Source organism: Apis laboriosa, unplaced genomic scaffold, assembly GCF_014066325.1.
Source record: "Apis laboriosa isolate Shangri-la unplaced genomic scaffold, ASM1406632v1 scaffold22_cov146, whole genome shotgun sequence".
NCBI lineage: Eukaryota > Metazoa > Arthropoda > Insecta > Hymenoptera > Apidae > Apis > Apis laboriosa.
In genome coordinates, this window is record NW_025222414.1 from 776979 (window position 1) to 803787 (window position 26809).

Below are 26809 nucleotides of genomic sequence, written 5' to 3' on the forward strand. Positions count from 1 at the left end.
GTATTGCAATTTTTTATGAAATAAAAACTAAATGTGTTGATAAAACTAAAAAGTTATTTAATCGATAAGAATGATAAGTGAATGATAGAAATTCTAGATACAAACATTAAACGGTGTTTAATTACATTCAATATATGTTTTATTACGTACACAAAAGTGTAATAGAGATAATGTTCCTACACGTATCTTCAACATTCACGTACAACAAATATAACAAACATTTAATTGTTCGTTTCAGAAAGGAAAATAGATATTTTAAACGAATTTTTTACAAATCGAACAGGTACGTACGTACACACACAGTTACATTTTGATTTATTACTTTCCGTTGGTCCCATTTAAGCAATTCACGTTATTGCGTCGAGAAAACGTTCTTATGATTCAGTTGAGTGATAAGTTATTGCTAATAACGATAATTAATTCGCTTATATTCGATTTTAAATGCTAAATTAATGCTCTTTTTTTTTTTTTTTTTTTTTTTTTACTATACTCATTTCGCTTTGACGTAAATTATGCTTTTATTATATATTTTTAGATATTATTAAAAAATAGATCATTTTTCTTGATATATTGATATATCAACCGTGTTGAATAAACGCGTTGATAATAACGAAAGTAAAATATATTACGTACTTGTGCATTCGATCAACCAGTGCGTTTGAAAGTACACGTTCGTGTGAGATTCTTTCACAGTTATTTTCTTTAAGAACGTTTTGCTCGTTCGTTCGATAGACCAAACAGTGCAAAGTAATTTCTAGATCTATTTATTGTCCCAGTTGCAGCACTACTTTATGTTATAAAATGCCATAATTATACTCGATATTGTTTCAATAAGAGAAACGTGCAATTATAATTGTAAGGAAAATTGATCGATGCTTCGATTGCAATATCGTAGCTCGAGTAAGATCGATGACAAACGAATATATAGAGAAACGAGGATCATAGAACAGGAAGACGAAGATGCGTTACATAGATGTAATACTTATATAGCTATTCTACAATTGAGTAGAGCGCAAAAAAATATAACACGTATGTTGATATCATAGAATGATATTTTTAAATAATTTAATATAATATAAAATATTTAATTCGAATATAAATATAAATATTCGTTTATTTATCCAGTTGTTTAGTATCTAATATATGGATCTACTAACAATTATATTTTATGCAATATTAATTTTCCACCTACATGCTGGGACATGTAAGTACATCTGTGAACAAATTAAGACAAATATTTCCTATATTTATTTCATGGACACGTGACATTTTATCCAACTTTCCTTTAATTTCTTTACCACAGTATATTGGGAAACTTTCTTTTATAGAAGTTGTAATATCTACTATGAAAACGTAAGTTAGAACGATACTTTTTCTCTTTCTAAAATATAAAAGAATAAAGAAATTAACAATAATAATACAGTTTTAAAATATTATACTTAAACTTTTCTATTATCGAATTTTCGCATTGATCGCAAACACGATCGAATTCAACAACGTGGAATAATTCGTATCCCGTGCTACGAGTCAAGCGATATCTAAGTACATTGCGATGTTACATGTATCTTGAATGGATACAACGATGATATAATATTTTATACTATACTATACTTTCACAGAGTTGTTATTATCTAAATGACGAAATTCTCTTATTCTGAAATTTCGCTATTAATTTTTCTAATAATAATAATAATAATAATAATAACAACAACAACAACAATATAATAATAATAATAATAATAATAATAATAATAATAATAATAATAATAATAATAATATAATAATAATAATAATAATAAGAAAAAAGATCTAGTGTATTAAAACGGGTTAAATTACATTTTGTTAAATTATTTTTAAAATATTCGTCAAAATATAACAGATATACTCGCGAAATGCACATGTGCCAACAACTGCGTAATATTCTTGCTAAAGATACATACATGTGTCTCCGTCGGTAGTAGAAGAAAGCGATCTAATAGGTCTACGAAATACATTAGCTATGCGTTCGAAAAGTGGCACAAGGTGACACGAATGTATGTAATACTGCATTTATAATAAATTACGCTAGCGTGAAACGGCAGTCGAAGAACGATCTTTGGCTACTTTCTTACATAGGATTCGTCTGATTCTATCTTTATATTAAAATACGCGTAAAATAATTTTTAACTAACAACTCGACAAATTTTCTTGGAATATTTTCTAAAATTTTTTTTAACAAAATAATAAAATAACGACAGATATTGCATATTACGAACTAAAAAAATTTTTCGCAATATATATATATATATATATATATAATATATTATATATATATTATATATATATATTAAAAGTTAAAAAATTAAACGATAAAAGTTTGCGAAATAAATAATAGAATGCTTACTTGTCTCGATCATCCGTTCACGTTCTTCAGGGTCAATCAAGATCGATAAAATATTCTAACGAGCTAAGATTGATTGCAAGTTGCAGGCGCCAAGGAACGGCAACCACGAGCTATCTGAGCCCGCCATCACTTAGAGACGGATTGCTCTTCGAAGACCTCGTCCGTTCTAAGCTTTATCTCTTTCCAAGAGTTCTGGATGTCTTTGCTTTCGCTGTACCGCGAACAAATTGCGAACCGTAGGAAGTACATATCGTTTATCTTGGACGGTACCAAATGAATATTTCCGGCGTTGTTGATTTTCTTCAATAACGTCTCGTTTATATCGTTCGATCCCTGCGAATTTCATCCATTTCGTTACGTAACGACGACAATCTCGCTTTTCTTTTCTTTTCTTTTTTTTTTTTTTTCGAAATAAAGATGAAAAGAAGATTCGTACCTTTAATCGGAAACAGACGAGTCCTAAAATGACCTCCGCTACGATTTCAAATCGTGGATCCGATAGAACGAACGCTTCAAATTCATGAGCCTGATTGATGTGATTTCTGATGTATCGTTGAAGATTCTCCACGCCATAAATCCTCAAGACGAACCAAAGCTTCAATGCTCTGAATCTTCTTCCCAATGGGATTTGCCAATGCTAAAAAGTAAAAAAAAAATTTTTTTCTATTAAAAATTTTGTTCTCTTATAAAAACAAAAAAATGAACAACATTTACCCTGTAATCAGGAGGAGATCCTTGTATATCGTGTCTTAGGTACAGGGGATCCATGTTAAAGGCATTGATTATATAAGTCGGATCTTTCAGCCACATGGCCGAGCAATCGAAATTCACCAGCATCCACTTGTGCGGGTTAAAATTGAAGGAATCTGCCAATTCGATTCCCTTCATTAGATATCGGAATTCCGGGCATATGAAGGCGGTGCCTGAAATTATAAAGAGATGAATTCTGACTTGTTATCGTCGAATTGTCGAGTTGGATTTCTCGTTCAATTACCAGCATAAGCTGCATCAACGTGCAACCAAACATTCTCGCGATTCGCGACGACACCTACTTCATCGAGGCGATCGAATGCGCACGAGCAAGTCGTTCCCAGGGTTGCCACGACCTGTCCAATCGAATGCGATTTTCAATTTTAAAATTAGATCAATTAATTTTCCGCGCAACCGTCGAAAAACCGACGAATGAACGAAAAGCTTACGTAGAACGGTATAAACCCTTGCTCCTTGTCTTTGCGGATGGCTTCCGCTAACGACTCGCCACGAAGTTTGTATTTAGAATCTACCTCTAGCAGACGGAATTTTACACCTCCTAGGAGGCCGGCTCGTTCCACGGAACTATGAGCTTGACCTGAAAGAGAAAAAAATTGATCTTCAAAAAAATGTTATCCGTTTTTATATCGGCCAATCCGTGTCGACTTGAACAATCGAAATTATTATTATTACGAATCCTTTTCGATGGTATAATAACCAACAACAATTCCCCTTCAACGGGGAATAAATAGGTAAGAAAAAGGGACAAAGGAAAAAGATAGGAGAAGAAACACCTCTCGTTACGGAAAGAATAGCAATCCCCTGTCGTGGGACGGGATATTATTCCCTTTTCTATTCACGCGGTTGATGGACGGAGGGTGAGGTTGCAAGTTGGAGAATTGGAAAATCGCGAAACGCTTTTACCCGAGGATTTTCGCTATTCGACGTGCCACCGTGGAGAAGAGGTAACAGGAGCGCAGAACGGTTGAAGGGGGGGTGGAGGTGGGTGGCGAAGGGTGACAGGGTTGAAATAACTCGAGTGGTTATTACGCGTTGCCATGGTGACAAAGTGCTGGCTGATGAAGTGGCCCCAACCCTCGGCTTGTCATCCATCCCCATCCCCCCATCCCCCCATCGTGCTCGTCGCGTGCCTTTGTCAAATGTTAAAGAGCGCCGGCCAACGTCATCGTTAATCTTGTTTACAGAAAATCTCGGTTGGCTACGATCTCGAATTTTTTATCCCACATCGATCCCTTTGTTTATTATTTTTCCGAAATTATTCTCGAAAGGAGTTATAAAAAAAGAAAAAAAAAAATAATTTCCACTTCCTTTTCCTTTTTTTCGCGAAAATGTATCGTAATTTTGAAATTGCGTCGACAAACGAATTTCGTATATCGATAAAGTTTACGAAATATCGTTACACGCGTTCGCTGTCTACATATCCATATAAGTCAAAATAAATCGATAAATATCGTGAGATGACACGATGAGCCGCGTTATTAACGAATTTTAATAAACACGGGGAAAGAGTTTATTATTACTTACAGGAAGTGTATGCGATTAATTTTCCCACGATCTCGTTATCCGTCCAGTTAGGATGTTGCTCCTTCACCTGCCTTATTTTTCTAACCTTTGCAGCGAGAAGCGCGACTAATGTGGCTTCGCTCGCAGTTCCCTGTATGTATGTACGCGAAATTGATCAATTAAATTGTCGTTTATTGTGCGTTTATCTCGACTTCTAGTCAACTAGTTCTGGAACAATCGATCGAGGAAATTACCTGAATGACACCCCCTCCTTTTCCACCGCCACAAGCTAGAAACTCTTTCGGCAAGTCTAACATTTTTCCTAGCCAGTCCAACATCAGTACTTCCAACTCGGTGCAGGCGGGACTTGCCAACTGCGTGCGAAAATTTGAAAAACGTATATACATTTAGGAGGAAGAGATGAAGATGAAATTTATTATTATATTGATTTAATCAATTATTTCTACCCAAGAGAATCCTATGCAAGCAATGGCACCGCTCAGCATGTCAGCAACGATTGCTGGATACGATTGGGCTGTTGGAAAATATGCGTGAAATTTCGGGCTGTGCCAGTGAGTGATCTGGAACAAAATTATTTTATATGTTATTTTCTTCCTTTATTTCTTTGATATATTTTGAGTGTCAATGTTTTTTTTTTTTTCTTTTCTTTTAAACGCATGAAATATTATCATTAAACATCGTTTAATAGATCTCAATCGAGACACTTACTCCTGGCATTATCACTCTTTCTATGTCCGCCATAATGTCTTTCCAATTTTCTGGCGTTTGTGGAGCCTCTGAAGGCAGAAGGGGTTTTAAATAACCTGGTTCTACCGTTGGCAGTACTCTCCTGTAAATTTTATTCTTTTCGTTAAATCTGACGAGACTTGAAAATCCAAAAAGGAATTTAAAGAAATTATAAATTGCATTTTTTTAATAGTAACAAACGATTTACCTGTCCCTGATATTCTCTAGATAGTTAGTAATATATTCCGCCATTTCGTTGGCGAAATCCTTGAAAGAATCGGGATCCATCTTGTATTTTCTGCAAAATTCGATAACGCTTCAGATTCTGCATACTTTATATATAATAATTCCTTCGATAAATTATCCTTTATCAAGTTTTTTTTTTAATTTGAATTACAAAATGTAACGCGTTATTTCGCTCTATTGAGAACGTTCATTCCAATGTAATCTCTTTTAATCTAATTAGTTGACGCGCGATGCGATAATGGATAAGATCAGTCTTTTCAACGTAGGTCTTAAGAATAGAGAACAGTTCGCGATGAATAGAAAGGAAGCGAGAGAGCGAGAGAGAGAGAGAGAGAGGGAGATTTAATTTGCTCATAATGATTCTCATTTTCCATCAAGACAACTTGATTCGTATAACGACCATGACTTATATTTGCGAAGCAGGTACGATTCCTTTCCCATTTACGATCTCTTGTGTACATATTCGTCAAACGTGTTTGCAATAATTTAAAAAAGATTTTTTCATCAATGATAGAAATTTTTTTTTTTTTTTAGAATAACAAAATTTATACAGTAGTAATAAAATTTCATTGATTTTATCGTAGATAATTTTTAATTCGAAATTAGTGGAGTATTCAGAAGTATTCAAAAGAAAAATGTTTTAATCTTTTATAAATTCCTCTTTTTAATTTCTTCTATAAAGTATGAGTAAAATTAGTACAAAAAAAAAAAGAGAGAAGAAGAAAGGAAAGATTACGCACGGATTTCTTCTTAGTAGATCTTGGAATGTTAGAAAATCAGGAATCCCCTTGGGTATTTCCGTGATCACGACTCTGACGTCAATCAATCCTTGGAACTGCAAACAGGTAAATTCACTCGTAAAAATGGATTAACTGCTCTTGAATGCTATTGACCTCATTGAAACAGATTTACAATATATATTTTCACGCGTCGAGAAATTGATATTGACGTTTGACGAAAAATTTTGGAATTTTTCGCGCATAAAACAAATTAACCTTCGTCCGTTCGAAAATTGTTACGTGAAATGTTGCAACAATAAAGCATGTGTTCCTTTCCCTTAAATTTCGATCTCTTTCTTATCGTTCCCCTTGAATTTTTTAACGCGATTTTATCAAATAAAATCACAAGTTGGCGAGCTGCACTTTCTCCGAACGGCTCGATACATTTTACACAATGTCTTTGTGATATTTGGTCTAGATCGACCATGACCGACTATTCTTCAATTTCGAATGTGACGCGATACAATATTGTTGTAGTTGTTATATTCCTGTACAGAAGTCAAGTTTTTACTCTTTCTTATTAAGTTGCTCAACGAAGAAGAATTACACAATTCTTCTACCTTTCAATTTCTAATTACTCCGTAGTTACTTCGTTCAAAAACTATGCTTGAATAAAAAAAAGAAAAAAAAAAAAAACGATGAAAAAGAAACAATGTTAACTCGAACAGATTTTTGGAGTAAATAATGTTTTAAAATTTTTTATCACGATAAATAACAGGAAACGTGTGTGAAAACGAGTAATATTACGAAAACGAATAATCTTGTTGCGAAAAGTCGTAACCCATTCAGATATACGATAAACGATCGTAGATGAAATAACTTGTTCCCCATGTGCATAAATAACGAGTTCTCAAGTTTCAATCTAGAGCACGATTCTGTCTTTATCGATTCTTTTGTTTCCTCTATATTATTCGAAAATTATTTTATTCTTTTCAAATAACATCGATCAATTTTACTTGACATTCGAAAGATAAATAATCGCGTGCAAACTTTGATATTGAATATAAATCGAGTTTCGAGAGGTTTAACGATGATTACTTCGTTTCATAATATCTTTTTTTTCTTTTTCAAGACGATTACTGTTCGTATCTCTGAAAAAATTTCCACGCGAGAAAACTCGTTATCTCGGTAATTCTTAATGAATCTTTAACGTGCTGAATTTGTATGTATAAATTTACAAATTTTTATTTAAATTAATCTTAAATTAATCTTGTTTAATTGCATGATATTTTCTTAGTTGAAAAATCTTTTTTAGAGATAAACAAATTAAACGTTTTGGAGCTTTACGATTTATGCAGATTCGATTAAACCTTGGCATTAAAGAGTCGAATTAGTTACAGCTAATCGTACAAGATTATGCATTTTAATTTATGCATTTAGGTATGATGTATTTCAATCAATGATACGAAACAAATTTTTTCTATAAGAATTTATATCTTGCATCATCCTTAATCCTTTTTCATATTGTAGAAATTATTCGTGGAAATTAATTGTTTATTCATCTAACAAATTTTTACCTTTATCCTTCAACGAGATTTAACGTTCTAATTGAAATTTTTGTTTCTCTAAGTGAGAAAGAGATTTAATTTAAAATTAAATCTCATTAAATCTGAAAGAATTAACGTTATTCGAAATTGTTACTTAAAATATCGAAGACAGATCGGTAAAATTACAACAACTCTCTCAAAATTACTTTTTGTAATTGAATTTAAACGAGGAAATTATCATCGAGCAATAACAAATCTCTAAATCTTTTAGAAACATTTAATATTTTAACAAATAAGACTACATTACGAAACAAAAAATTCATTGATCTCATTCATTATAAATATCATCAAGTTTGAAAACATGCACAATACGAATACAAATTCAAATCTGCAACATCAAATATTTAATAATATTTAATATATTTATTTATAAATATATTTAATATTTAATAATAATAAATCGATGCTACTTCGATCTTAAAGAAACAAAACCAAAAAAAAAAAAAAAAAAAAATAAAAAATAAAAAAAAAGGAACGGAGAAGAATAATAGAAATCTGCATGATCAACGTACCAAGATTACGACGTGTTGGCAATGCAGCGGCTGACAGTCGAGAATCCACGTGGATCCGGCTCGAAATCCGCGAGCGCATTCGAGCGTGTGCACGCGAGTGTCGGTGTGAAATTGCCGTCTCGCGAGCACGTCGCGTTGCTTTATGTACGACCCCACCCCGACGGCCACGCCGGATGGTTTTCCAACGATCCCGATCACGAGTTGCGCAGCTAGATCCGCTCGCCTGAATCATCGAATCTCGATCGATCACCACGCCCCGATCTATGATAAACCCGGCTCCGTCCAATTTGATTAGGGTTTGGCCCGCGATTAACCGCTCGCTCCATTCTTCGATCGACTCACTCCTTTTCGACACATAATTTTCACGATTACCGGGTCAATCGGGGTCCTAGAATTTTGTTATCATTGTTTCGCAGTTCACAACGAAAGATTTTTCCTTGTGGAGTGTTATTTTTCGAAATTGGGATCGTATTCGAGTGTTTGCTCGCTCGATTTCGATTATATTCGATCGTAAGTGTGATCGTATACTATAGATAGGAGAAATTAAGTAAGAAATTAAGAAATATAAATTTACAAATTTCTATAATTATTTAAATTGATCTTTAATCGATATTTGCTTAGTTGAAAAATCTTTTGTAGAAATAAATAAATTAAGCGTTTTGGAGCTTTACGATTTATGCAAATTAGATTAAAGAGACGAATTAGTTACAGCTAATAAAGATTATGCATTCAGGTATACGTATTTCAATCAATGATATGAAACAAATTATAAGAATTCCCTTGCATCATCCTTAATCCTTTTTCTAGAAATTATTCATGGAACTCAATTTATTCATCTATCTTCTAACGAATTTTTACAATTCTTCAACGAGATTTAATGTTTTTTTTTTATTTATGTCGATTCGATATTATTACGCTTGTTTGAATTTTTACGTTCCAGTTTTATTCTTTCGGCAAATTAAAAAAAGATTCTAAGGTGTGTTGACTCTTACCTGAATCGACAATGATAGATTTTTATTATATTGCTCATATTGCGTCACACAACGAAATTTTAATTTAATCACGCTTTTTCGAATTCCAGATTCGAAAATTCCAACGATTGAAATACTTTGCAACTTACAAATACTTGTCGAAATCACGATCAAAGATCGGTTAAAAGTAAAGGAAATAGAGCGCGAATGTTTCTTAATATGGCTTAAAACAACGTAATAACGTTTGGACGGTAGTAGAGAGGCGAATTGTAACTTGATTCCAAGTTCGAAATCAAGACACCATTCAAATGGTAAAATCGAATTAACACTTTCGAAGTCGGCGCTGTTTCCTTGTGACATCTTATAAAATTGCATCGAGAATAAGAGGAAAACCTTCCTTTCTCGATGTGAGAAATTTAATTATTTCTATGAGCAATTCTGCATATAATATAGCTTTCGTAATTACCAAAACACGATAGTTCGGTCAATGTTACGACGAAGCGTGAAAGTTGTATCGCGATCGAAGTGTATTTCAAAATTTTACTTTCATCGAAATTTATTTGTTTTTAATTATGTTTTCCTTTTTTCTTTTTTTTTTCTTTTTTTTTTTTTTTTTTTTTTAGAAAAATGTCAAACGAGAGGACAAGTAAACGACGAACGATTTCAAAAATATTCGTGATCGAGATTACGTAAGAAGAGTGTGACGATCAACAAGTTGCTCGAATAGAAGAAAACTTGTAGCTTCGATAATAGGTACGTCGAATAACTGTTTGCCAAAATACTTCCCGAATGGGAATAAACTGTTTCGTTCGAGTTGTTAGTAAAACAAACCGACCCTTCCGAGTTAATTTGAGAACGTCAATGACTCGCACGGAATCTCGTTCGCTTTCGTCTCTTCGATGTTTTTCCTATTATCGCACATTATAAATATTTTTCTAGAAATTTAGCAGGAAATAATATTGAATCAGATTGAAGAAGATTGAGAAATAAAATTGCATTACAATAAATATTTTGAAATTATTATAATATTTCAATTTGCAATGCAAAAATAGATATATGAAATTGTAATATTAACATATATATATATAATGTAATATTTTTTTTACAATCGTTTTTGAAAAATCTTTGCAAGATGATGATACAGTGGTTCGAATATTAGAAACAAATTGGGCAAAATTTTTTTTCCGATTTTGAGCTTAATTTTTGAAGGATGAATAGAAAACGATATTGTTTCTTATTATAATTTATTATTTATAATTTATTAAAAATGTATATAACATAAAAATATGATTAAACATATATATATATATATATTTTTTATTGGAATCTATTTTATTGTAAAAAAAAAATACATGTAAAATATGACTATCCTCAAGTCATTAAATTTTAGATCACACCTTTGAAAGAAAAAAAAATTTAATTAGTATAGAATAGAAAATACATGATGAATATATAAAAAATATACAAATATAAGTTAAAATAAAAATAAAATTGCAGTTTTTTAAATATGTATTATAAGATTAAAAATATACAATTTTTTATTCTATTCGTTAGTTTCATTCTATAACGATATAATTGGATCTGAATTCAATGATTTCTCATCATTTTCATGTTAATTTGTTTTTTCTTTGTCTATATTTTTTTCTAATAAATTTTCTAATAATTTCTTGATTTAACGAACTTAATTTTTTATATTTTTATATTATTTATAAAAAATTAAAGATTTTTAGAGATTATTCTAAACTTCTAAATCAATTAAATTTCCTGTGTTCTGCAAAGGCTATGTTATATACAATGTTATATACAATGATTATTCTAAATAATTATTGATATTTTTCGTTTGAGGATTATTATTTAATTTTTAAAGGATAAAAATAGAAAACAATATTGTTTTGTGTTGAAATTCTATTTTTTTTTTTTTTTTTTTTTATTATCCACGTCAACCAGGATTGTATACGATTTGCGTGGAGGAAGAAGAGTGAAGGTGACACAGGGATTGGATAATTCGTATTCAAAATTGACAAAGAAACGTGATCTATTTTATTGGAATCTATTTTATTGGAAAAAAAAAAAAAAAAATACATGTAAAATATGACTATCCTTAAGTCATTAATTACTCTCAGATCACACCTTTGAGTAACTGCGCAGAATAAGTTGAGAATTGGAAGTGGTATTTCCAAGAAAATCTATTTCTAAACATATATTGAAAATAAAAATGCTAAATATTAAAAGAAAAAAAATTATTTGTTTATATACGGGATATCCTTGACAATCCTATCCTATAAATTACCCGATAAACATGGGAATCTTCCATTAACATATCTAGTGATTATATTTATAAAGACTTTTTTTACCTTATTATTGCTGTTTTATTGCATTTAATTTAATGAATTAAATTGCGATATATATCTTATTATTATTATTCTTTTATTGTTGTTTGTTATTCTTTTCTATATTTTGCCCAGAATATTTTACGTATATGAAATCGTGAATAAATTTTATCATATAGATCGGTGGATAGATATTATATATCGATCACGATATATATATATATATATATATATATATAATATAAAAATTATAATGCCAACTTTGTTCCCTAATCTTGACAAATTAATTCCCTCGAAAAATAATAGATCGCGATTTGAAATCGTGATCCGACAAGTGGTGGGATAAATGCCGCGGAAGGGATGGGGGTGGATGGTTCTTAAAGAAAGTGATTGAAAGAGAGAGGAGAGTAAAGTGGCCGAGCCCCTCTGTGGAAGGAGGGCAGCGAGGAATTCTTTTCTTTCCTTTTTTACCGCTTTTACTAACTTTTCCTCGTTCGAGCTTCTGCTCCTGCACCTTCGACCTGCTCCCCTTCCTTCGATCTTCTACCCTTATTCATTCTCTTCGTCGAAGAGCCAAGAAACGAATGTACTTTTCCTCGATACACTGTGCCGTCGTCATGACTACCACCATCTTGGATAATCTTCCACCTCTGGAGGACATGTCCTCCGTTATATCAGGCCATTTTATTTCTCATTTCGACGAGAAGATCGTTATCGATAAAAAGGGTGTATACAGGTTGGAAATAAATATATACACCATCCTAGAGATCATCGATATCGAGATAATTACGGAGAAATTTGGATTTTACGTTAATATCGAAGAATTGTAATTGTGTGAAATTGTAAAAAAAAAAAAAAAAAAGGATTGCACATATGGAGCAAAATTAAAGGGGAAGAGGATACAATTATTTAATTAATTAATTAATATCCGTTTTTTTATCTAGACGAATGCATCTCTTCGTCGAATTATTTCAATATCTGTTTAAACTAAACTTTAAACAGTTCTTACAGCAGAGAAAATGTCATTAACAGAGAGGAGGATTCAAACTCGGAAAGACAATTTCCTGGTGTCTCATGGTCCACCATTTCCTCTGACCAAAGTTGTTCGTCTATTCTATCTCGAGAAGAAATCTACGCCCTTTGAATCATCATATCTCTCTTACAGCAGCTTTGTATTCGTTCAATTGTTATTAATATCCCGGATTTTTTTTACATCGAAAGCATATTTGACAATAATATATAATTTTTATTCAATTCGAAGAAAGAAATACTACTTATTTTTTAATAATTTATGCGTTATATCATCAAAATTACTGTTAATATGATTAACAGTAAGGAGGGGTCGTGGCAAAGAAAGAAATGGCGTATTATTCGCAGCCATTCGTTCTCTTGGCGGTAAGAAGAAAAGCTATCGGCAAATGTAATGCATTATGTATGAGTGTGTGTGATATTCGAGTAAAGCGGCCCTTGAAAATGTAACCTACTTAAGGATCGCTATAACCGAGCATAATTTACGACCGATTTTTTTTTATATACTTCGGTATATATATATATATATATACTTTTCATAAAAGATACAATTTTTGACAGTTTTTCGAAAATGGAATAATATATTTTTTTTTTAAACGTGCACATTGAGTATTGATTCTATTGACTATATTTGAATGATCGCAAAATATCGAAAATAAAGATGATGAAACGAGGAGGTGTGGCAACAGGTAAAAGAAAAATTGCAAACGCAAAAAGCTCGCATTAATTTGAAACGTGGACTAGAATTCTAGAAAAATTAAATAATTAAATAACGCGAGAAATCGAGTTTCGATTCGATCAATTTTCGGCAAAATTTGAATTTTTATCAGCATTGTTCAATTGTAAATAATTCTTCTTAAGAAGAATTCGGTGTGAAATTAGCTGATCGCACGATTTTCCAAAATCATGTGAACAAATTGAAGGAGGCGTTGAATTTTGTTATCTCCGTGGAACAAATGTTATAACCTATAGCTTGCTGATGAAAGAAGAAATGTATGAGAATGTTAAATTAACGGTATAAAAAATTAATATAATGATAAATGCAGTTAACTAATCATCTAAGGAGGAATTATCCGTTTGATGTAACATTTTCATGACGCGTGCATTACTTTTCAAAAGTTACACCACATCGTACAAGAGAAGGATATTAAAGAGAGAACATATTCCTCATGTTACATTACCTTGTCACAAATGCATTTCTAGATTTTACAACCATTGAACAGGTAAGCTGCTCGGTGTCTTTTCAACTTATTTGTTTCTTCTCTTTGTACAACAGCTTAATGATTTTCCGTGTTCAAGACTTCTTTTCGCTTTTCAATCGAGAACAGGAATCATCCTAACCTTTTAAAAAGAGAAATTTTAATTTGAACATTATTCTATTTTTTTCTTCTGCTTTTCTCTTCGAAAACATTAACATTAATTATTTCAAATTAATTAGTTAGTTAATTATTTCAAATTAATTAGTTAATAATTGTATGTTTTTTTTAGGATATTTTTTTAGGATATGGAAACGGTGAAGGAATACCTAGGATATATCAATCCTCATTGGATAGCTGTGGTGGTAACAGGAATGTACACCCATCTTCGACAAATCTGTATAATCGGTTTATGTTTCGACGAAGACAATAATGGTCCTCCATTCGATCCGTCTTACGCGTCGGTTCTCTTCACATTTTCCGTGCTGTGTCTTCTCGCGGAGTACAGACTTTGGCCTAGAACTTTGAAAGAGCCACCGATTCAACTTCTCTATATTTACGAAGTAAATTATTTCGTTAACGAAACAAGATCTGATCGTTCGAATTATCGACAAAAACATCGATATTGTATACCTTTTGAAATGTAACAGATGTTGGTAGCGGCATTGACCACAAATCTAGCCACGCGAGCTATTTGGGTACCATTTATGCACGTTATTTATTGTTTAACTCAAGAGTCCAGTAAATGTGTGAGTTTGTTTGAACGCAAAACAACTAACGACTAAACTAAACGGGCTTGTCACAATTTCCCTCGCAATTTTCTTTTTTACAAATCTTAGAAAATTAATTTTTCAGTTGATATGGTTAAATGCGATTTTGGGATTGGGTCGTTACTCATTTCTGTGTGATATTGCATATTACATGGCGAAAGACTGCGCCGCGACACACATGGCTTTTTGCATGTCCCTTTTGTCATTCGTATGGATGTTGGATGCCACCGAGTCTCTGGATGCCATTTTGGACACTTGGGCCAAGTAGTGAACCAGTAATGTTTAGTTTTATGAGACAATTATGTCATAGAGTGATATAGACATGACATTTTAATGTAATTCGATATATATATATATATATATATATATACATATATATATATTTATATATATATATATAAAATAATAATTTATATATTATTTTACGAAAAAAAAAAAAAAAGATTGGTTCGTAAGTATGGTAAAAATGTTAGGTACGTATTATAATAATCGGAATAAACGATGCTAATAATCGTAATGTTTTATTTAGGGAGAAAAGTTATGGATTATGGGGTTTTTGTAAATGTAAAAGAAAAAAGATCAGTTTTGCAAATCCAGAAGTGACAGATTGGTTCGTATACAAATTCATATGCAGTACAGATCCTCTGAACGAAGAGAAACAACCGGAGATATAATTTATTTAACTTCTGTGTTTGTCTACTGTATATTATTTTCTACATTTATAGATGTACACGTATATATTTTTAATAAAATCCATTTTTTTATATGCCTCAATTTTTAACAACTTTTTTTTTTTTTCTTTGCTTGATTAAGCGTTCATTGTAATTTATATCTGAAATCTAAGAAAAGCTTCTATTTTATTTTTTCGATTATCGAATCATCAACAATCGATAAGATAATTCATATCCATATTTACGTCTCGTAAATTAATTAATTAACGTTGAATATTCTGTGACGAACGGATTTTTTGATAATTTGATAAAATAATTAATTTTTAAAGAAGAATATTGGAAAGGAATGGCAAAGTTGCTTCACACCTTTTGGGCATTCCTTTTAAACGTTTTCGGACTTCAGATCTTCGGAACATGTTTCGCCAACGCCATGGAAGACGAAGACTGCGAATCGCTCATTTTAGGATCACCATTTAGCTCGATCCTCTTCACTATCGGTGTATATATTATTATTGCTAATTCTACATTGTTTCCACCGTATTTACACGAGCCAAAATTAGTTTTTCTAGCGTTGTACGAGGTTATAATCATCGATCAATTTTTGTCATTCATCATTCGATAAAAATCCTTTTCAATTATTCATTTTATTCCTTTATTTTTAGTTTCTAGCCACCGCATTTATCTTGGAATTTGCGTTGGCTTGTATTTGGACACCGATCGATGTGCTTTTAACCAAGACACTGCCGTTCAATATATCCTACGTAATATCGTGTCCATTTTATGCCATTTAAAAATTATATTTATAATTATTTTTTTTCATTAAGTAAGTACGATAAATATGATCTCTTATGAAACACGATTTGATTTTATAAAAATAGATGTTTCGACAACTTGGCTTGGAAGAAGCAGCGATTTCGTTTGCAACGAATAAATGTTTGACGATGATCATGACTTATACCGCAGCAATCGTGTTTCTCTTGCTTACGCTTCATATCACGGATTCTGTCGATTACACTTTACTTAGGTAACTTATAAAACAGATAATAACATTAACATTCCATTAATTGATTATTTTCATAAAAATCCTCCAAAATATTATATTAATTTATTACTTTTCTTTTTTTTTTTTTTTTTTTTTTCTTTTTTTTTCTTTACAGAGATTTTGGAATATCCCTTTTCGCGACTCATCTAATGGGAAACTTGAGAGCGAGATTGCAACAAGAGCTTCCATTCTTGAACAAAGGAACCGAAGTTTGTCGTTGCAAAGTTCGTAGAAGAAAACGTAGTAAAAGTAACAGATAATTAACATTTAGTCTTACGTAGAAGTTAAGAGAAGGAAACTGTACTGTATGTTTTTATAGAATTACAAATGTAGACTAATCTGTAAATTAAACATTTGCATAATTTGGAACCAATTTTTAACTACTTTTCGGGTAAGTCGTTTTAATTTTTCACTTATCTTTCGTATTTCCATTTTTCAAATTTTCTTTAACACTCTGAAAAAAAACTAAAAAAAAAAAAAAAAAAAAAAAACATTTATCCATTTATATCTGAAGGGATATAATTTAAAACACGAGGATGGTTTTATTTTTATGAAAAAGAAGGCATTTATTTCGTTCGAACTGAAATGCAAAGTACAAATGGTATAGATAATATAGTGGTAATAATGTAATAATTAATCGTTAATAAATATTCAATTCAATTAATAATACAGTGTGTTACCAGTATACTGTGGAATATTATATATACGGTAATTGTACTACACGGGATGTGTTCAGTGGCAGCGTTATGATCATTCTTTTCTTTTCTTTTTTTTTTTTTTTGTCATCGAAGTCTAATATATTACAATGCTTTTTTGTCTCCATTCTCCCTTGACCGACTGGCTGGTAACGATTGTCGGCCCCTCGATTACATCAACGCGATTCTTCCTCGATACACCTCTCTTCTTTTCTCTCCTCTTCTTCGCGCCACACTGACTTTCTCGTATTTCTCGTATATTAAATTATCGATTTTTCCGGAGGGAGGGCGGGGAAGGGGAGAAGGGAGATAAGGGGGAGGGGGGAGGGGGAAGGGAGCGCTGATCAAAAGACAATGCGAAAAAGTGCTCGCTTCGAAATTCGGAAATATTCAGAAATTGGATGGCAGTGCACTCTTATTATATTAATTATTTGATCGATCGTAAAATTTATCTCAAAGGAAAATACGCTTTGAAATATCGTTACATTAATACGGAATAAAGTATATATATATATATAAAATTCTACAAGAAGATAAAAATCGAAACGTTTGATCGAAGCTAATTAAATCCCGATAAAGATGGGTGACTAGAATCGTTTCGAAAAATGGCAACTTTTTTTTCTTTTTTTTTTTCTCAAATATAGATCCAAAAGGGTGCGCATCATCCAATCGAATATTTTCGATCCGATCGAGCAACGTTTCGTTTTTTTCGATGTGACAACAACGCTTACACGCTCGCTCGCACATCGCAAATACGCAAATTCATGTTCGTTGGGAAAAGCGTGTGTGTTCGGATCTTGACAAACAACGAACAAAGAGAGAGAGTTAGAAAGAATTCCGAAATTTATAAGGTGATAAGAAATGTTTTTTTTTTCTTTTTTTCTTTTTTTTTTTCTCCCCCCTTTTTTTTTTTCTCGTCGCTGAGGCATTCGATCAAGCGGACTAGTGCCGTTGTAAAATTAACTTTAGCATCGCTCCGTTTTCAATACGTAATTATTTCGGGATCGAGGCACGAGAAATCCGGCCTCTGTTCTTCTTTGTGCACGATTAGGCAGTGCTTGGAAAAAGTTGTACAGATATGTAAAATGAGCTCGCGTGGCCGTCATTTCCCTCTCGTTTCGAAACGAGGAGGCTTCGCCGTTCCTTTCCCGTTTCTTTCGTCTCGCTTCCTCTCGTATTCGGATTTATTTTTCGCCTCGATTGGAAAACTGGATCGCCTCGATCGATCGTTCGTTCGATCGTCGCCCTCCAATCTCGACAATGACATCTCCAATCATAAGCATGAGCACGCTTTTTCTTCTTCGATTTATTTATTTATTTATTTATTTATTTATTTATTCGCCATTTCTTTCGTTTACGCCCCTTGATTCCTTTCGAAAAATCCTTCTGTTTCGCGCGTGCCAACTCGTTCTCGATAAAAAAGTTGAGCCGTGTATGCGATTGAAATGGTATCTTAACTTATAATATCGATCGACACTGATCGTTAACTCGTTAAAGCAATTCGACGGTTGTAAAGTTTATCGAGATGCGATTATTTCCGTGTGGGTATATAAATGATATTGCTAAAAAAAAAAAAAAAAAAGTCGATCCTGAGAACTCTTCTTTCTTTTCTTCCCTTTTCTTCTCTTCTTCTTTTTCTTCTTCTTCTTCTTCTTCTTCTTTTTCTTTTCTTTTTTTTTTGTACAAAATGTATGATTCGATGAAATTAAATTCGTTTCGCGTGATAAATTATCTTCTACGATTGATATATAGATTATGCACATGCACATCGTGAAGTTAACGCATCGATGATTGATACGGGTTTAATTGTTACAAGTGAGTAAATAAAGAAACGCTAAAAATATTCACAATTTTTCTACAAAATTTACAGGTATCTGATTCCCTAGACTCATTTACTCGTCGCACATTTCAACATTTACACGTACATCGAGAAATCAATCAATTTGAGAAATCTATTATTTTTATTTAGAAACGAAGAATAACGTTAAAGAAAATGCAAAGAGAAAATTTACAAATATTCGTGATAAAGTAAAATTTCTTATTTGATCGAGACGAGAGGATTACGTATATATCGAATGATCAATCGTTAAACGAAAACTGTATAAGCTTCTAGAGCTTAAAAATAATAACCGGGTTTCGATTTCATCTACGAGAATGAGAATGAAAAAAGAAACGTTTTCCTTTTATTTCTTTCTATCGATTTTTTCGTATTTTTAATAATTACCATCGTTAATAATAATTTTCCGCGTGTCGTCTCCTTGCCACGTTCACAAAAAGATCAAGCACGCTCTTTTGCTCCAAGTGGCAAATAAAATCGTAAATACTTATTTTTAAAGTAATGTAAGATCATCCTCATTAGAAATCTTAATACTTTGGATTCGATGGTTGGAATGGTCCTAACGATATTCCCATTTTATGCACCTTACGAACTGCTTCCGTTTTAACGTTATATAAAAATATATATCAACAAATACGCAATATCGAGTAAAGTTTCAGCAAAGTTTAATAAAAAATCTTACAACAAGACAAGATTTTCATTAGATCTCGTAATTCTCGTCGAATATCTTATTTATTTATTATCGTTATTACGTGTATGAAAATGTTTCTCGTACGCTCGTCGTAATCCGTCAATTAATCGGGGATGTTCAATCTTTTGCACGTACAAATTTTTTTCTTTAATCCACTTCGAAACATATACAATGGGATATATGAAAATTTTATATAAGAATGAAAATATTGCTTCCTGTACTTAATTATTTCGTTGATCCGCGGTTCGTAAGGTAATTGAACTGCGCCCTTGTTTGGTATCGTGCCAAAGTTTTTCGAGGTGCCTAGGTCAAGCGAATGGAAAGATTTCTCACACTTTTGCCAAATCTCGGAAGTTGACTTTACTATGACATTTAGATCTCGTTAAATTATATATTACATCATACACATCGTTCTCTTAAATTTAACGAAGAGTTTTTTAAAGAAAATTCATCATTTCTTTTCTAATTTTTTTTTTTTTTTTTTTTTCCTTTTTTTTAGAGCCACGTTTCTACTGCCTGATAAATGAACGTACGCACGTAACGTGAAAACACGATACATTATATTCTCCTGATATATTATTCTAATGCAATATTAATTCGATGATTACTTCGATTCGAGATTTTACATCGAAAAATTAACATTTCCTTTTTTTTTTTTTTTTTCTCTCTTGTCTTATCAATCGAGGGAAAGAGTAAGGCTAAGAGTAAGGTACGTATCTTAAGAGGACTCGTCCGTATCTATCCGTGGAAAGCCAATCTCCAAGAAATCGAGGGTTGTTTCGATCACGCGATTTATCCTTTTCGAACAATCGCGTGAAACAACATTTCCGTTCATTTTTATTTTCTTCTTCTTCCTTTTTGCCACTGCACACACACGTGCGCGCCCTTGCGCGCTACTCAACTCATTATAGGTTATTACTCAACGATAAACGTTCGTCCTCCTATATAAACGCCGTATCCGTCGAATACTGTCTCTGCTTAGAAACTACTTGGCGGGGTGAAATCGACGATATAGGAGAATGGCCGGAGAAACGAAATACGTGTGTGTGTGTCTGTGTATGTATGTGTGTACGTGAATGTGATATACGAAGGAGGACGGTGAGATTAATGAAACCACGGTAAATTCAACTTATCATGAATCGAACCTATCAACATCGAGAAACGTTTTTTCACGGGAGGGTAGCAATATAGATAGATAACGAATTCTGTACAATACGATTTTCAGAAGGAAGAAAATACGCGAACACGGTCGTATATATATATATATATAGTTATATCAGAAACGAATATCGTACTCTCGAATGAATCTTCGTTCGACGCTGAGGAAAGATCGAATTTTTATATATATATATTTATATAGGATATAGGCTTGTTCGACGCGATGACAAGTGTTTCTCGATTTCGATGTGTTTCTCGATGTTTTCGCGGCTCGCAGGAGGAACAGATATTTATATTTATATATATATATATGTATATGTATAGGTAGGTCGACTAAAGGGGGGAAACGTAAACATATCACAAATATATCGGCGGGAAACGATACGATAAGACGACGAATGTTGTTGTGAGGAGAATTATATAGAGATGCTCGATACCGATCGCGGCGCATTACGAGCGGCACCGGGACACCGAAATACACGACGTTACTTACAATATTCGTACAAGTGCTTAAACGCTACGCCCGGATCCCGCTCGGATCCGACGGGGCATCACCTAACCGATAAATTGACTATTAATATTTCCGTAGAGAATTTTACAAATCAGTCGAGATTACATACACGCGCGTGCAAGAGATGGGAATGGGTTCGACCCCGTTTTGCCTCTACCCCGTCGCCACACGAGCGACGTCAAAACAGGATTGACGTTCGTCGAAAATCGAATGGGGGATCGGAAACATTTGTTTGATCGAGGTCGTGACGTAAGTAACCACATCTCCTCTCGTCTCCTTTTCTCTTTCGTAGGCTCGCCGATTTTCTCTCATTCTCTCTCTCTTTTTCATTTTCATTTTCTCTTCTTTTCTCTTCTCACCTTTCATTGAATCGGAACTTATCCCCTGACCGATTCGATCATCGATAGAAAATAAATATTGAATCGCTATGTCGAGATTTCGAATCGTGAGCTTTTTCTCGACAACCGGTCATATCTCGCGCTCTTTCTCTGTTTTTGGTATTTTTTTCTCTTTTTTTTTTTTTTTCTTTTTTTCACTTTTTAATCCTCTCCTCTTTACGTGTCTTTCGTTTGTATTCATATTCTTTTATATATAATATATATAAGTATATATAAATATAAGTATATATAAATATATACTTATATATATATATTTATATTTATATTTATTATTCGTTATATAATATTAATAATTACATATACGCGCGGTAACTCTCGGAATTTGTTATTTCGCGGACTTTCGTGCGCCCCACACGTTGCTGTACCCTTTGTCCTCCGCCGTGCGCTTTCTTTTTCTCTCTCTTTCTCTCTCTCTTTCTCTCTCTCTCTCTATATATATATATTTATATTTATATTTATTCATTCATTTATTTATAAATCCATATTTATAATATATATATTTATATCGTAATGTCAATAATAATACTATCAATAATTAATGAGGATGCTGGTGACGATGACAACGATGAGGATGGTTCACGACTCGCGAACAACAGCTAAACGTGTCTCTCTTTCTCTCTCTCTCTCTCTCTCTTAAATAGTCTTATATTTCTTTTTTTCTCTCTCTCTTTTTTATTATAGATAGACCACATTAGGAATCGTCCGCATATCGCGAACCAGGAAGGCGCCACGAATCTGCCATTAGGATTCCATTACACACCCAACACAAATTCGATATCTTTCACGTGATTGCACGTGAAAAGGTAAAGGTTGTTGGATCGTCACATATTTTTTGGGGATAGATCGTTAGCCGATGCGCGTTCGCGTGAGAAACGGAAAAATCGCGCCCAAATGTATATTTTCACCATTCTTTCTCTTCCATTCTCTGACATCCGGGGGCCAACTTTGGCATAGGTGTGAGATCAGGTATATGTGTGTATGTATGTATGCACGTATGTGTGTGTGTATATATATATATATATATATGCGGGAGGGGAGGAGGGGGAGGGGGGAGGGGAGGAGTTTGAAGAGACGGATATAAATGAGAAAATGCCCTTAAAGGTATCTCGCGTGCCACGATCACTTGGTGACGTGACCCGCGCCACGAGGTAAAAACGAAAACGACTCTTTATCACGCGCACGGCTGGCAGTAGTAACGTGTTCACGGGTTCATAATTTCAGTAGAACCGATGCTGATCGCGCCGACGATAGTTTCGAATACCGAGACACTTAGGTCGGTTTTACCGATTAAATAGTAACTATGACTGTGACTAAAAATAATGAATCGTATATATATAATATATATATAGATTTATTTTATTAATAGAAAAGTCTCGCGTGCGCAAGGCAGAACACGCGCGAATTCACTACTGTACGTGTACGCGTAACGTGCTATACAGATAGGTTACACCCTTGTAGGTGTACTTACGCGTACTTACCTACTACGGTGTGGCCAGTTTATCCCACACGTTTTTTATCCGTTTTTTTTATATATATATATATATATTTATCTTTCCGAGAGATCTCGTCTTCGACGAGTTGCTACGTTTTCTTTTTCTTTTTTTTTTTTTTTTCTTTTTTTCCTTTTTTCTTTTTTTTTCTTTAAAACTTTGGCCAGACGATCTTTTCTCTCTCTCTCTCTCTCTCTCTCTTTCCGTAATACTACTCCCCTTTCTTTTCATTTCTCTCTCGTAAATCATGACGCACACCTCTACCGCACACATAGATACCGCCTCGTTCTTCTGTTCGCATCGAGGAAAATATGCGTGTATCCCGGAAACGTGTGCACGTGTTTCGTGTGAACGAAAGGGAAAAAAATCTCTTTGTCGATCGAATAACGCGAAGGAAACTTTTTTTTTTTTTTTTTTTTCCCTTCCTTTTTTGTCTCCATCCTCGTTTCGTTCTTTTTTCCCTCGCTTCTTCGAATTTTTCTTCTCGACGTTCAAGCTCACGCGAACGTTGCTCCTTGAAGGGTGTACGGGGTGTCGTGCGAGCTTACGGATCTCAGGGAGCAGTTTTTTTAATCCTCCTCTTCGCTTTCCTCCGCTGGCCCGTACATGTCGGCCAGCTTGTCGAATCTCGGCCCCCAAGCACCTAGATACTCGTACTCGTGCTGCTCGTCGTCGGTTCCTGCTCGTTAAAAAAAGAAATTTCTCATTCTCGAGTATTCTCGAATATTCTTTTTCTACGAAATGATAATAAATAATAATTTGAATTTTAATTAATTTGATAATATTATAACAGTTGTGGTTTTCAATCGAGAGTTGCTTGTTTTTAACATTATATAGGATGAAAAATTTTAGAATATATTGAAAATTGAAAGGAGTCTGATAAAATTATAATATTTGGATTTTATATTTCAATTTATTCGTTTTAAAATCGTTATTCAAGAATGATTCGTATTTAGTTGTATGAATTTTATTAATATCCGTGAATATTGTTTATATCATTAATTTTTTTTTTACGTTACGAAGAACACCACGTACCGGAAGCTAACGATGATAATGAGCCTGCGATGCTTCCGCCACCCTCGTACGCGTAATTTCGAAGATCGTCGAACGGTGGCGCATTAGGGTCACTGTCGGCTCTCTTTTTGTGATCCTCTATAAATATGCCCACGTTTGGTTCCGGTCCTAGCGTATCTGGAAAACGAGGATAATCAAAACGATATTGGATATCTCGCGGAAAATGCTATCCAAGATGGATCGCGAATAAAAAAAGAAAAAGAAAGAAAGAAAGAAGGAAAGAAAGAAAGAGAGAGAGAAAGAGAGAGAGAAAGAGAGAAAAAAGAAAAAGAGAAAGAAAGAAAGAAAGAAAGAGAAAAAGAAAAAAAGGGAGAAAGAGAGAAAGAAAGAAAGAAAGAGAGAAAGAAAGAGAGAAAGAGAGAAAAAAGAAAGAGAGAAAGAAAGAAAGAAAGAGAAAAAGAAAGAAAGGGAGAAAGAAAGAGAGAAAAAAAGAAAGAAAGAGAGAAAGAAAGAAAGAAAGAGAAACGACTCACAGGGTATTTTACACGGTGGTAGTTTTCCACCCATTTCCGGTATCGGACCGCCAATAGGAATTTGAAGGGGGGTGATGTCGAACGCGGTCATGTCATCTTCTCCGCCACCCTCGTCGTCGTAGTTGATGATATTCTCTCTTACGTCGTCATCGGGTCCGGGATACTTAATGTGAGATTCTCTTCTCCTGTTGTATACGACGAATACCAAGACGAGAACTGCAAAATGAAATAATAATTTTAATTGATTCCGTCAGAGCGCGGATCCCCTCCTCGCGACCAACGTACCAAGAATGATCAGAAGGCAAACCAAAATAGCCGCCAAAGCTCCCATACTGAGCTTCAACGTTTGCCCCTCTTGCACGAGCTCGCAATTCTCCCCCCAGAAGCCATCCGGACAGATACATCTGTACCGGAAGCGAGGATCCTGATTGATGCATCTGCCACCGTTCAGGCAAGGATAATCTATACATTCGTTCTTGTCCATGCATCCTTTATTGTCGGGCGACGGAATCCTCCCTTCCCCGCATCTAAGTACGAAAGAGCATTCGTACAATTCGTACAATCGAATCGCAACCCGTTAAAATCGTCAAACGTCGATTACACTCACGTGCAGTCGTACTCGTTCCAAAGATCGATACATTCGAATGGCTCCGGGCAAATGACGTTCGCGCAAGGTTTGTTCGAGGGACAATTCCTTTCCAAGTTTCTGGCCATCGTCGCTTGACCCCATTGCGTTCCATTCATGGCGGGTGGTAACGGGAGATGCTTCCCCTCCAACCTTATGTCGTCGAGACATCCTATTTCCGGGACGGATAGATTCTTTTCAATCAGGATCATTCCCTTCCCCGAACGATCGTAAAAATTTAAAAAGGAAAAAAATTCTTACTCACCTTTCTGGTAATCGGCGTACACCTCGAACGTCCTTACCCCCGTATACTCAGCCTTGCCACCAGCGAAAACTCCTTCCTGCTTGTCCACCAACAACCACTGATGCCCCTCGAAGGAGAAGGTCTCGTTGAACCTTCTCCCTTCCCCCCCGTCCAACTCCAACGTGGCGGCCGATCCGTATCTCGACACTCTAACCGTGTGCCACTGTCCATCGTCCACAGCTATCGCCGTCAACCATATATCCCTCTCCTCGGTTCTCAGACTGTTCAAATTGTAGCGGAAGTGCAGTCTGCTGTCCTTGATCTAGAAAAAATTGTTTTCTCGACGAAATTGTTCGATTTGTTTCAAATTATTATTATCAAAAATTATTATTATCTAAAATCGATAAAAGCGATAAATACCTCCAAGATGGCGTACTCTCTGTTGTGCTGGTCGCTCACTCTGAACAATTCGCCGTGGACCTCTCGAGTTCGGAATCTCAGTTGCACTTGCGTGGAATATTTATCCGGCTCGAAGGACAAGGCGTATTTAACGTAACTCTGCGGCTTGAACGTGGTTGGTATGGTGGGCGTCATGCACCCAGGCCCGGTCCATCCCGGGTTGCACTGGCATCTGGCCTCGGCGAAGCTTCCCACGCAGGTGCCGTGCTCCCAGCAACGGAACGTGGACTCCTGATTGTTGCATATCTCCTCGGTCTGGGGGCAGCCGGCCACGCTGTTCCTGGACAGGCCGGGATGCGCCAGGTCGTAGAGCTTGCTGTTGTGGAACAGATTCTTGATACACCCGTCGAAACCTTTGCCGACCGGCATGTGCTTCCACTTGTAGTGAGTCGGGTCGAATTGCTCCACGTATAAACCACCGATTTGTAGGGGGGCGTTCACGTTCAGGTACTCGTTGAACGGTGGTATAGTCCCTTGCGCTTGGCAGCTGGTGTCGTTGAACTCTGGCGGCGTGCCGTCCTCCGGTTCCGAGATGTCCGCCGACTTGCAGTAGTCGATGATTAATTTCACCGTCTGTTCCCACGAAAATGAAACGACAAATTTCAAGATCTTTAAAAATTGCATCCTTAATTTTTAATCGAAACTCTGTCTCCAAAC

The 26809-nt window shown here is 34.4% G+C and overlaps 4 protein-coding genes across 7 annotated transcripts in view; 2 read left to right on the plus strand and 2 right to left on the minus strand.

The window, feature by feature from the left end:
• Nucleotides 1-2287: 2287 nt before the first annotated feature.
• Nucleotides 2288-8608, minus strand: LOC122713101 (aromatic-L-amino-acid decarboxylase). The gene is made up of 12 exons (XM_043933244.1): nucleotides 8489-8608; nucleotides 6391-6485; nucleotides 5613-5702; nucleotides 5387-5507; nucleotides 5125-5238; nucleotides 4912-5031; nucleotides 4679-4808; nucleotides 3583-3731; nucleotides 3378-3489; nucleotides 3098-3306; nucleotides 2820-3020; nucleotides 2288-2716 (listed from the first exon to the last, which is right to left on the minus strand). Exons 3-12 carry the CDS (start codon nucleotides 5690-5692, stop codon nucleotides 2510-2512), a joined length of 1443 nt encoding a protein of 480 aa, XP_043789179.1. The 5' UTR covers nucleotides 5693-5702; nucleotides 6391-6485; nucleotides 8489-8608; the 3' UTR covers nucleotides 2288-2509.
• A 5714-nt stretch (nucleotides 8609-14322) lies between these two features.
• Nucleotides 14323-15052, plus strand: LOC122713124. Its single transcript, XM_043933283.1, has 3 exons — nucleotides 14323-14577; nucleotides 14665-14763; nucleotides 14870-15052. Exons 1-3 carry the CDS (start codon nucleotides 14323-14325, stop codon nucleotides 15050-15052), a joined length of 537 nt encoding a protein of 178 aa, XP_043789218.1.
• A 749-nt stretch (nucleotides 15053-15801) lies between these two features.
• LOC122713111 lies at nucleotides 15802-16757 on the plus strand. The gene is made up of 4 exons (XM_043933263.1): nucleotides 15802-16035; nucleotides 16118-16216; nucleotides 16334-16479; nucleotides 16613-16757. The coding sequence occupies exons 1-4, from the start codon at nucleotides 15802-15804 to the stop codon at nucleotides 16755-16757; spliced, it is 624 nt and encodes a 207-aa protein (XP_043789198.1).
• A 5696-nt stretch (nucleotides 16758-22453) lies between these two features.
• The window catches only part of LOC122713131 (neural-cadherin), a 180559-nt gene continuing 176203 nt past the window's right edge, over nucleotides 22454-26809 (minus strand). For all 4 annotated transcript variants that reach the window (XM_043933300.1, XM_043933302.1, XM_043933301.1 and 1 more), the window contains 7 exons: nucleotides 26114-26725; nucleotides 25715-26015; nucleotides 25432-25621; nucleotides 25110-25351; nucleotides 24825-25040; nucleotides 24313-24468; nucleotides 22454-23956 (listed from right to left, as the gene is read on the minus strand). In XM_043933300.1, coding sequence (XP_043789235.1) covers nucleotides 23847-23956; nucleotides 24313-24468; nucleotides 24825-25040; nucleotides 25110-25351; nucleotides 25432-25621; nucleotides 25715-26015; nucleotides 26114-26725 — 1827 coding nt within the window. In that variant the 3' untranslated portion in view covers nucleotides 22454-23846. The remainder of the gene's footprint in view (nucleotides 23957-24312; nucleotides 24469-24824; nucleotides 25041-25109; nucleotides 25352-25431; nucleotides 25622-25714; nucleotides 26016-26113; nucleotides 26726-26809) is intronic.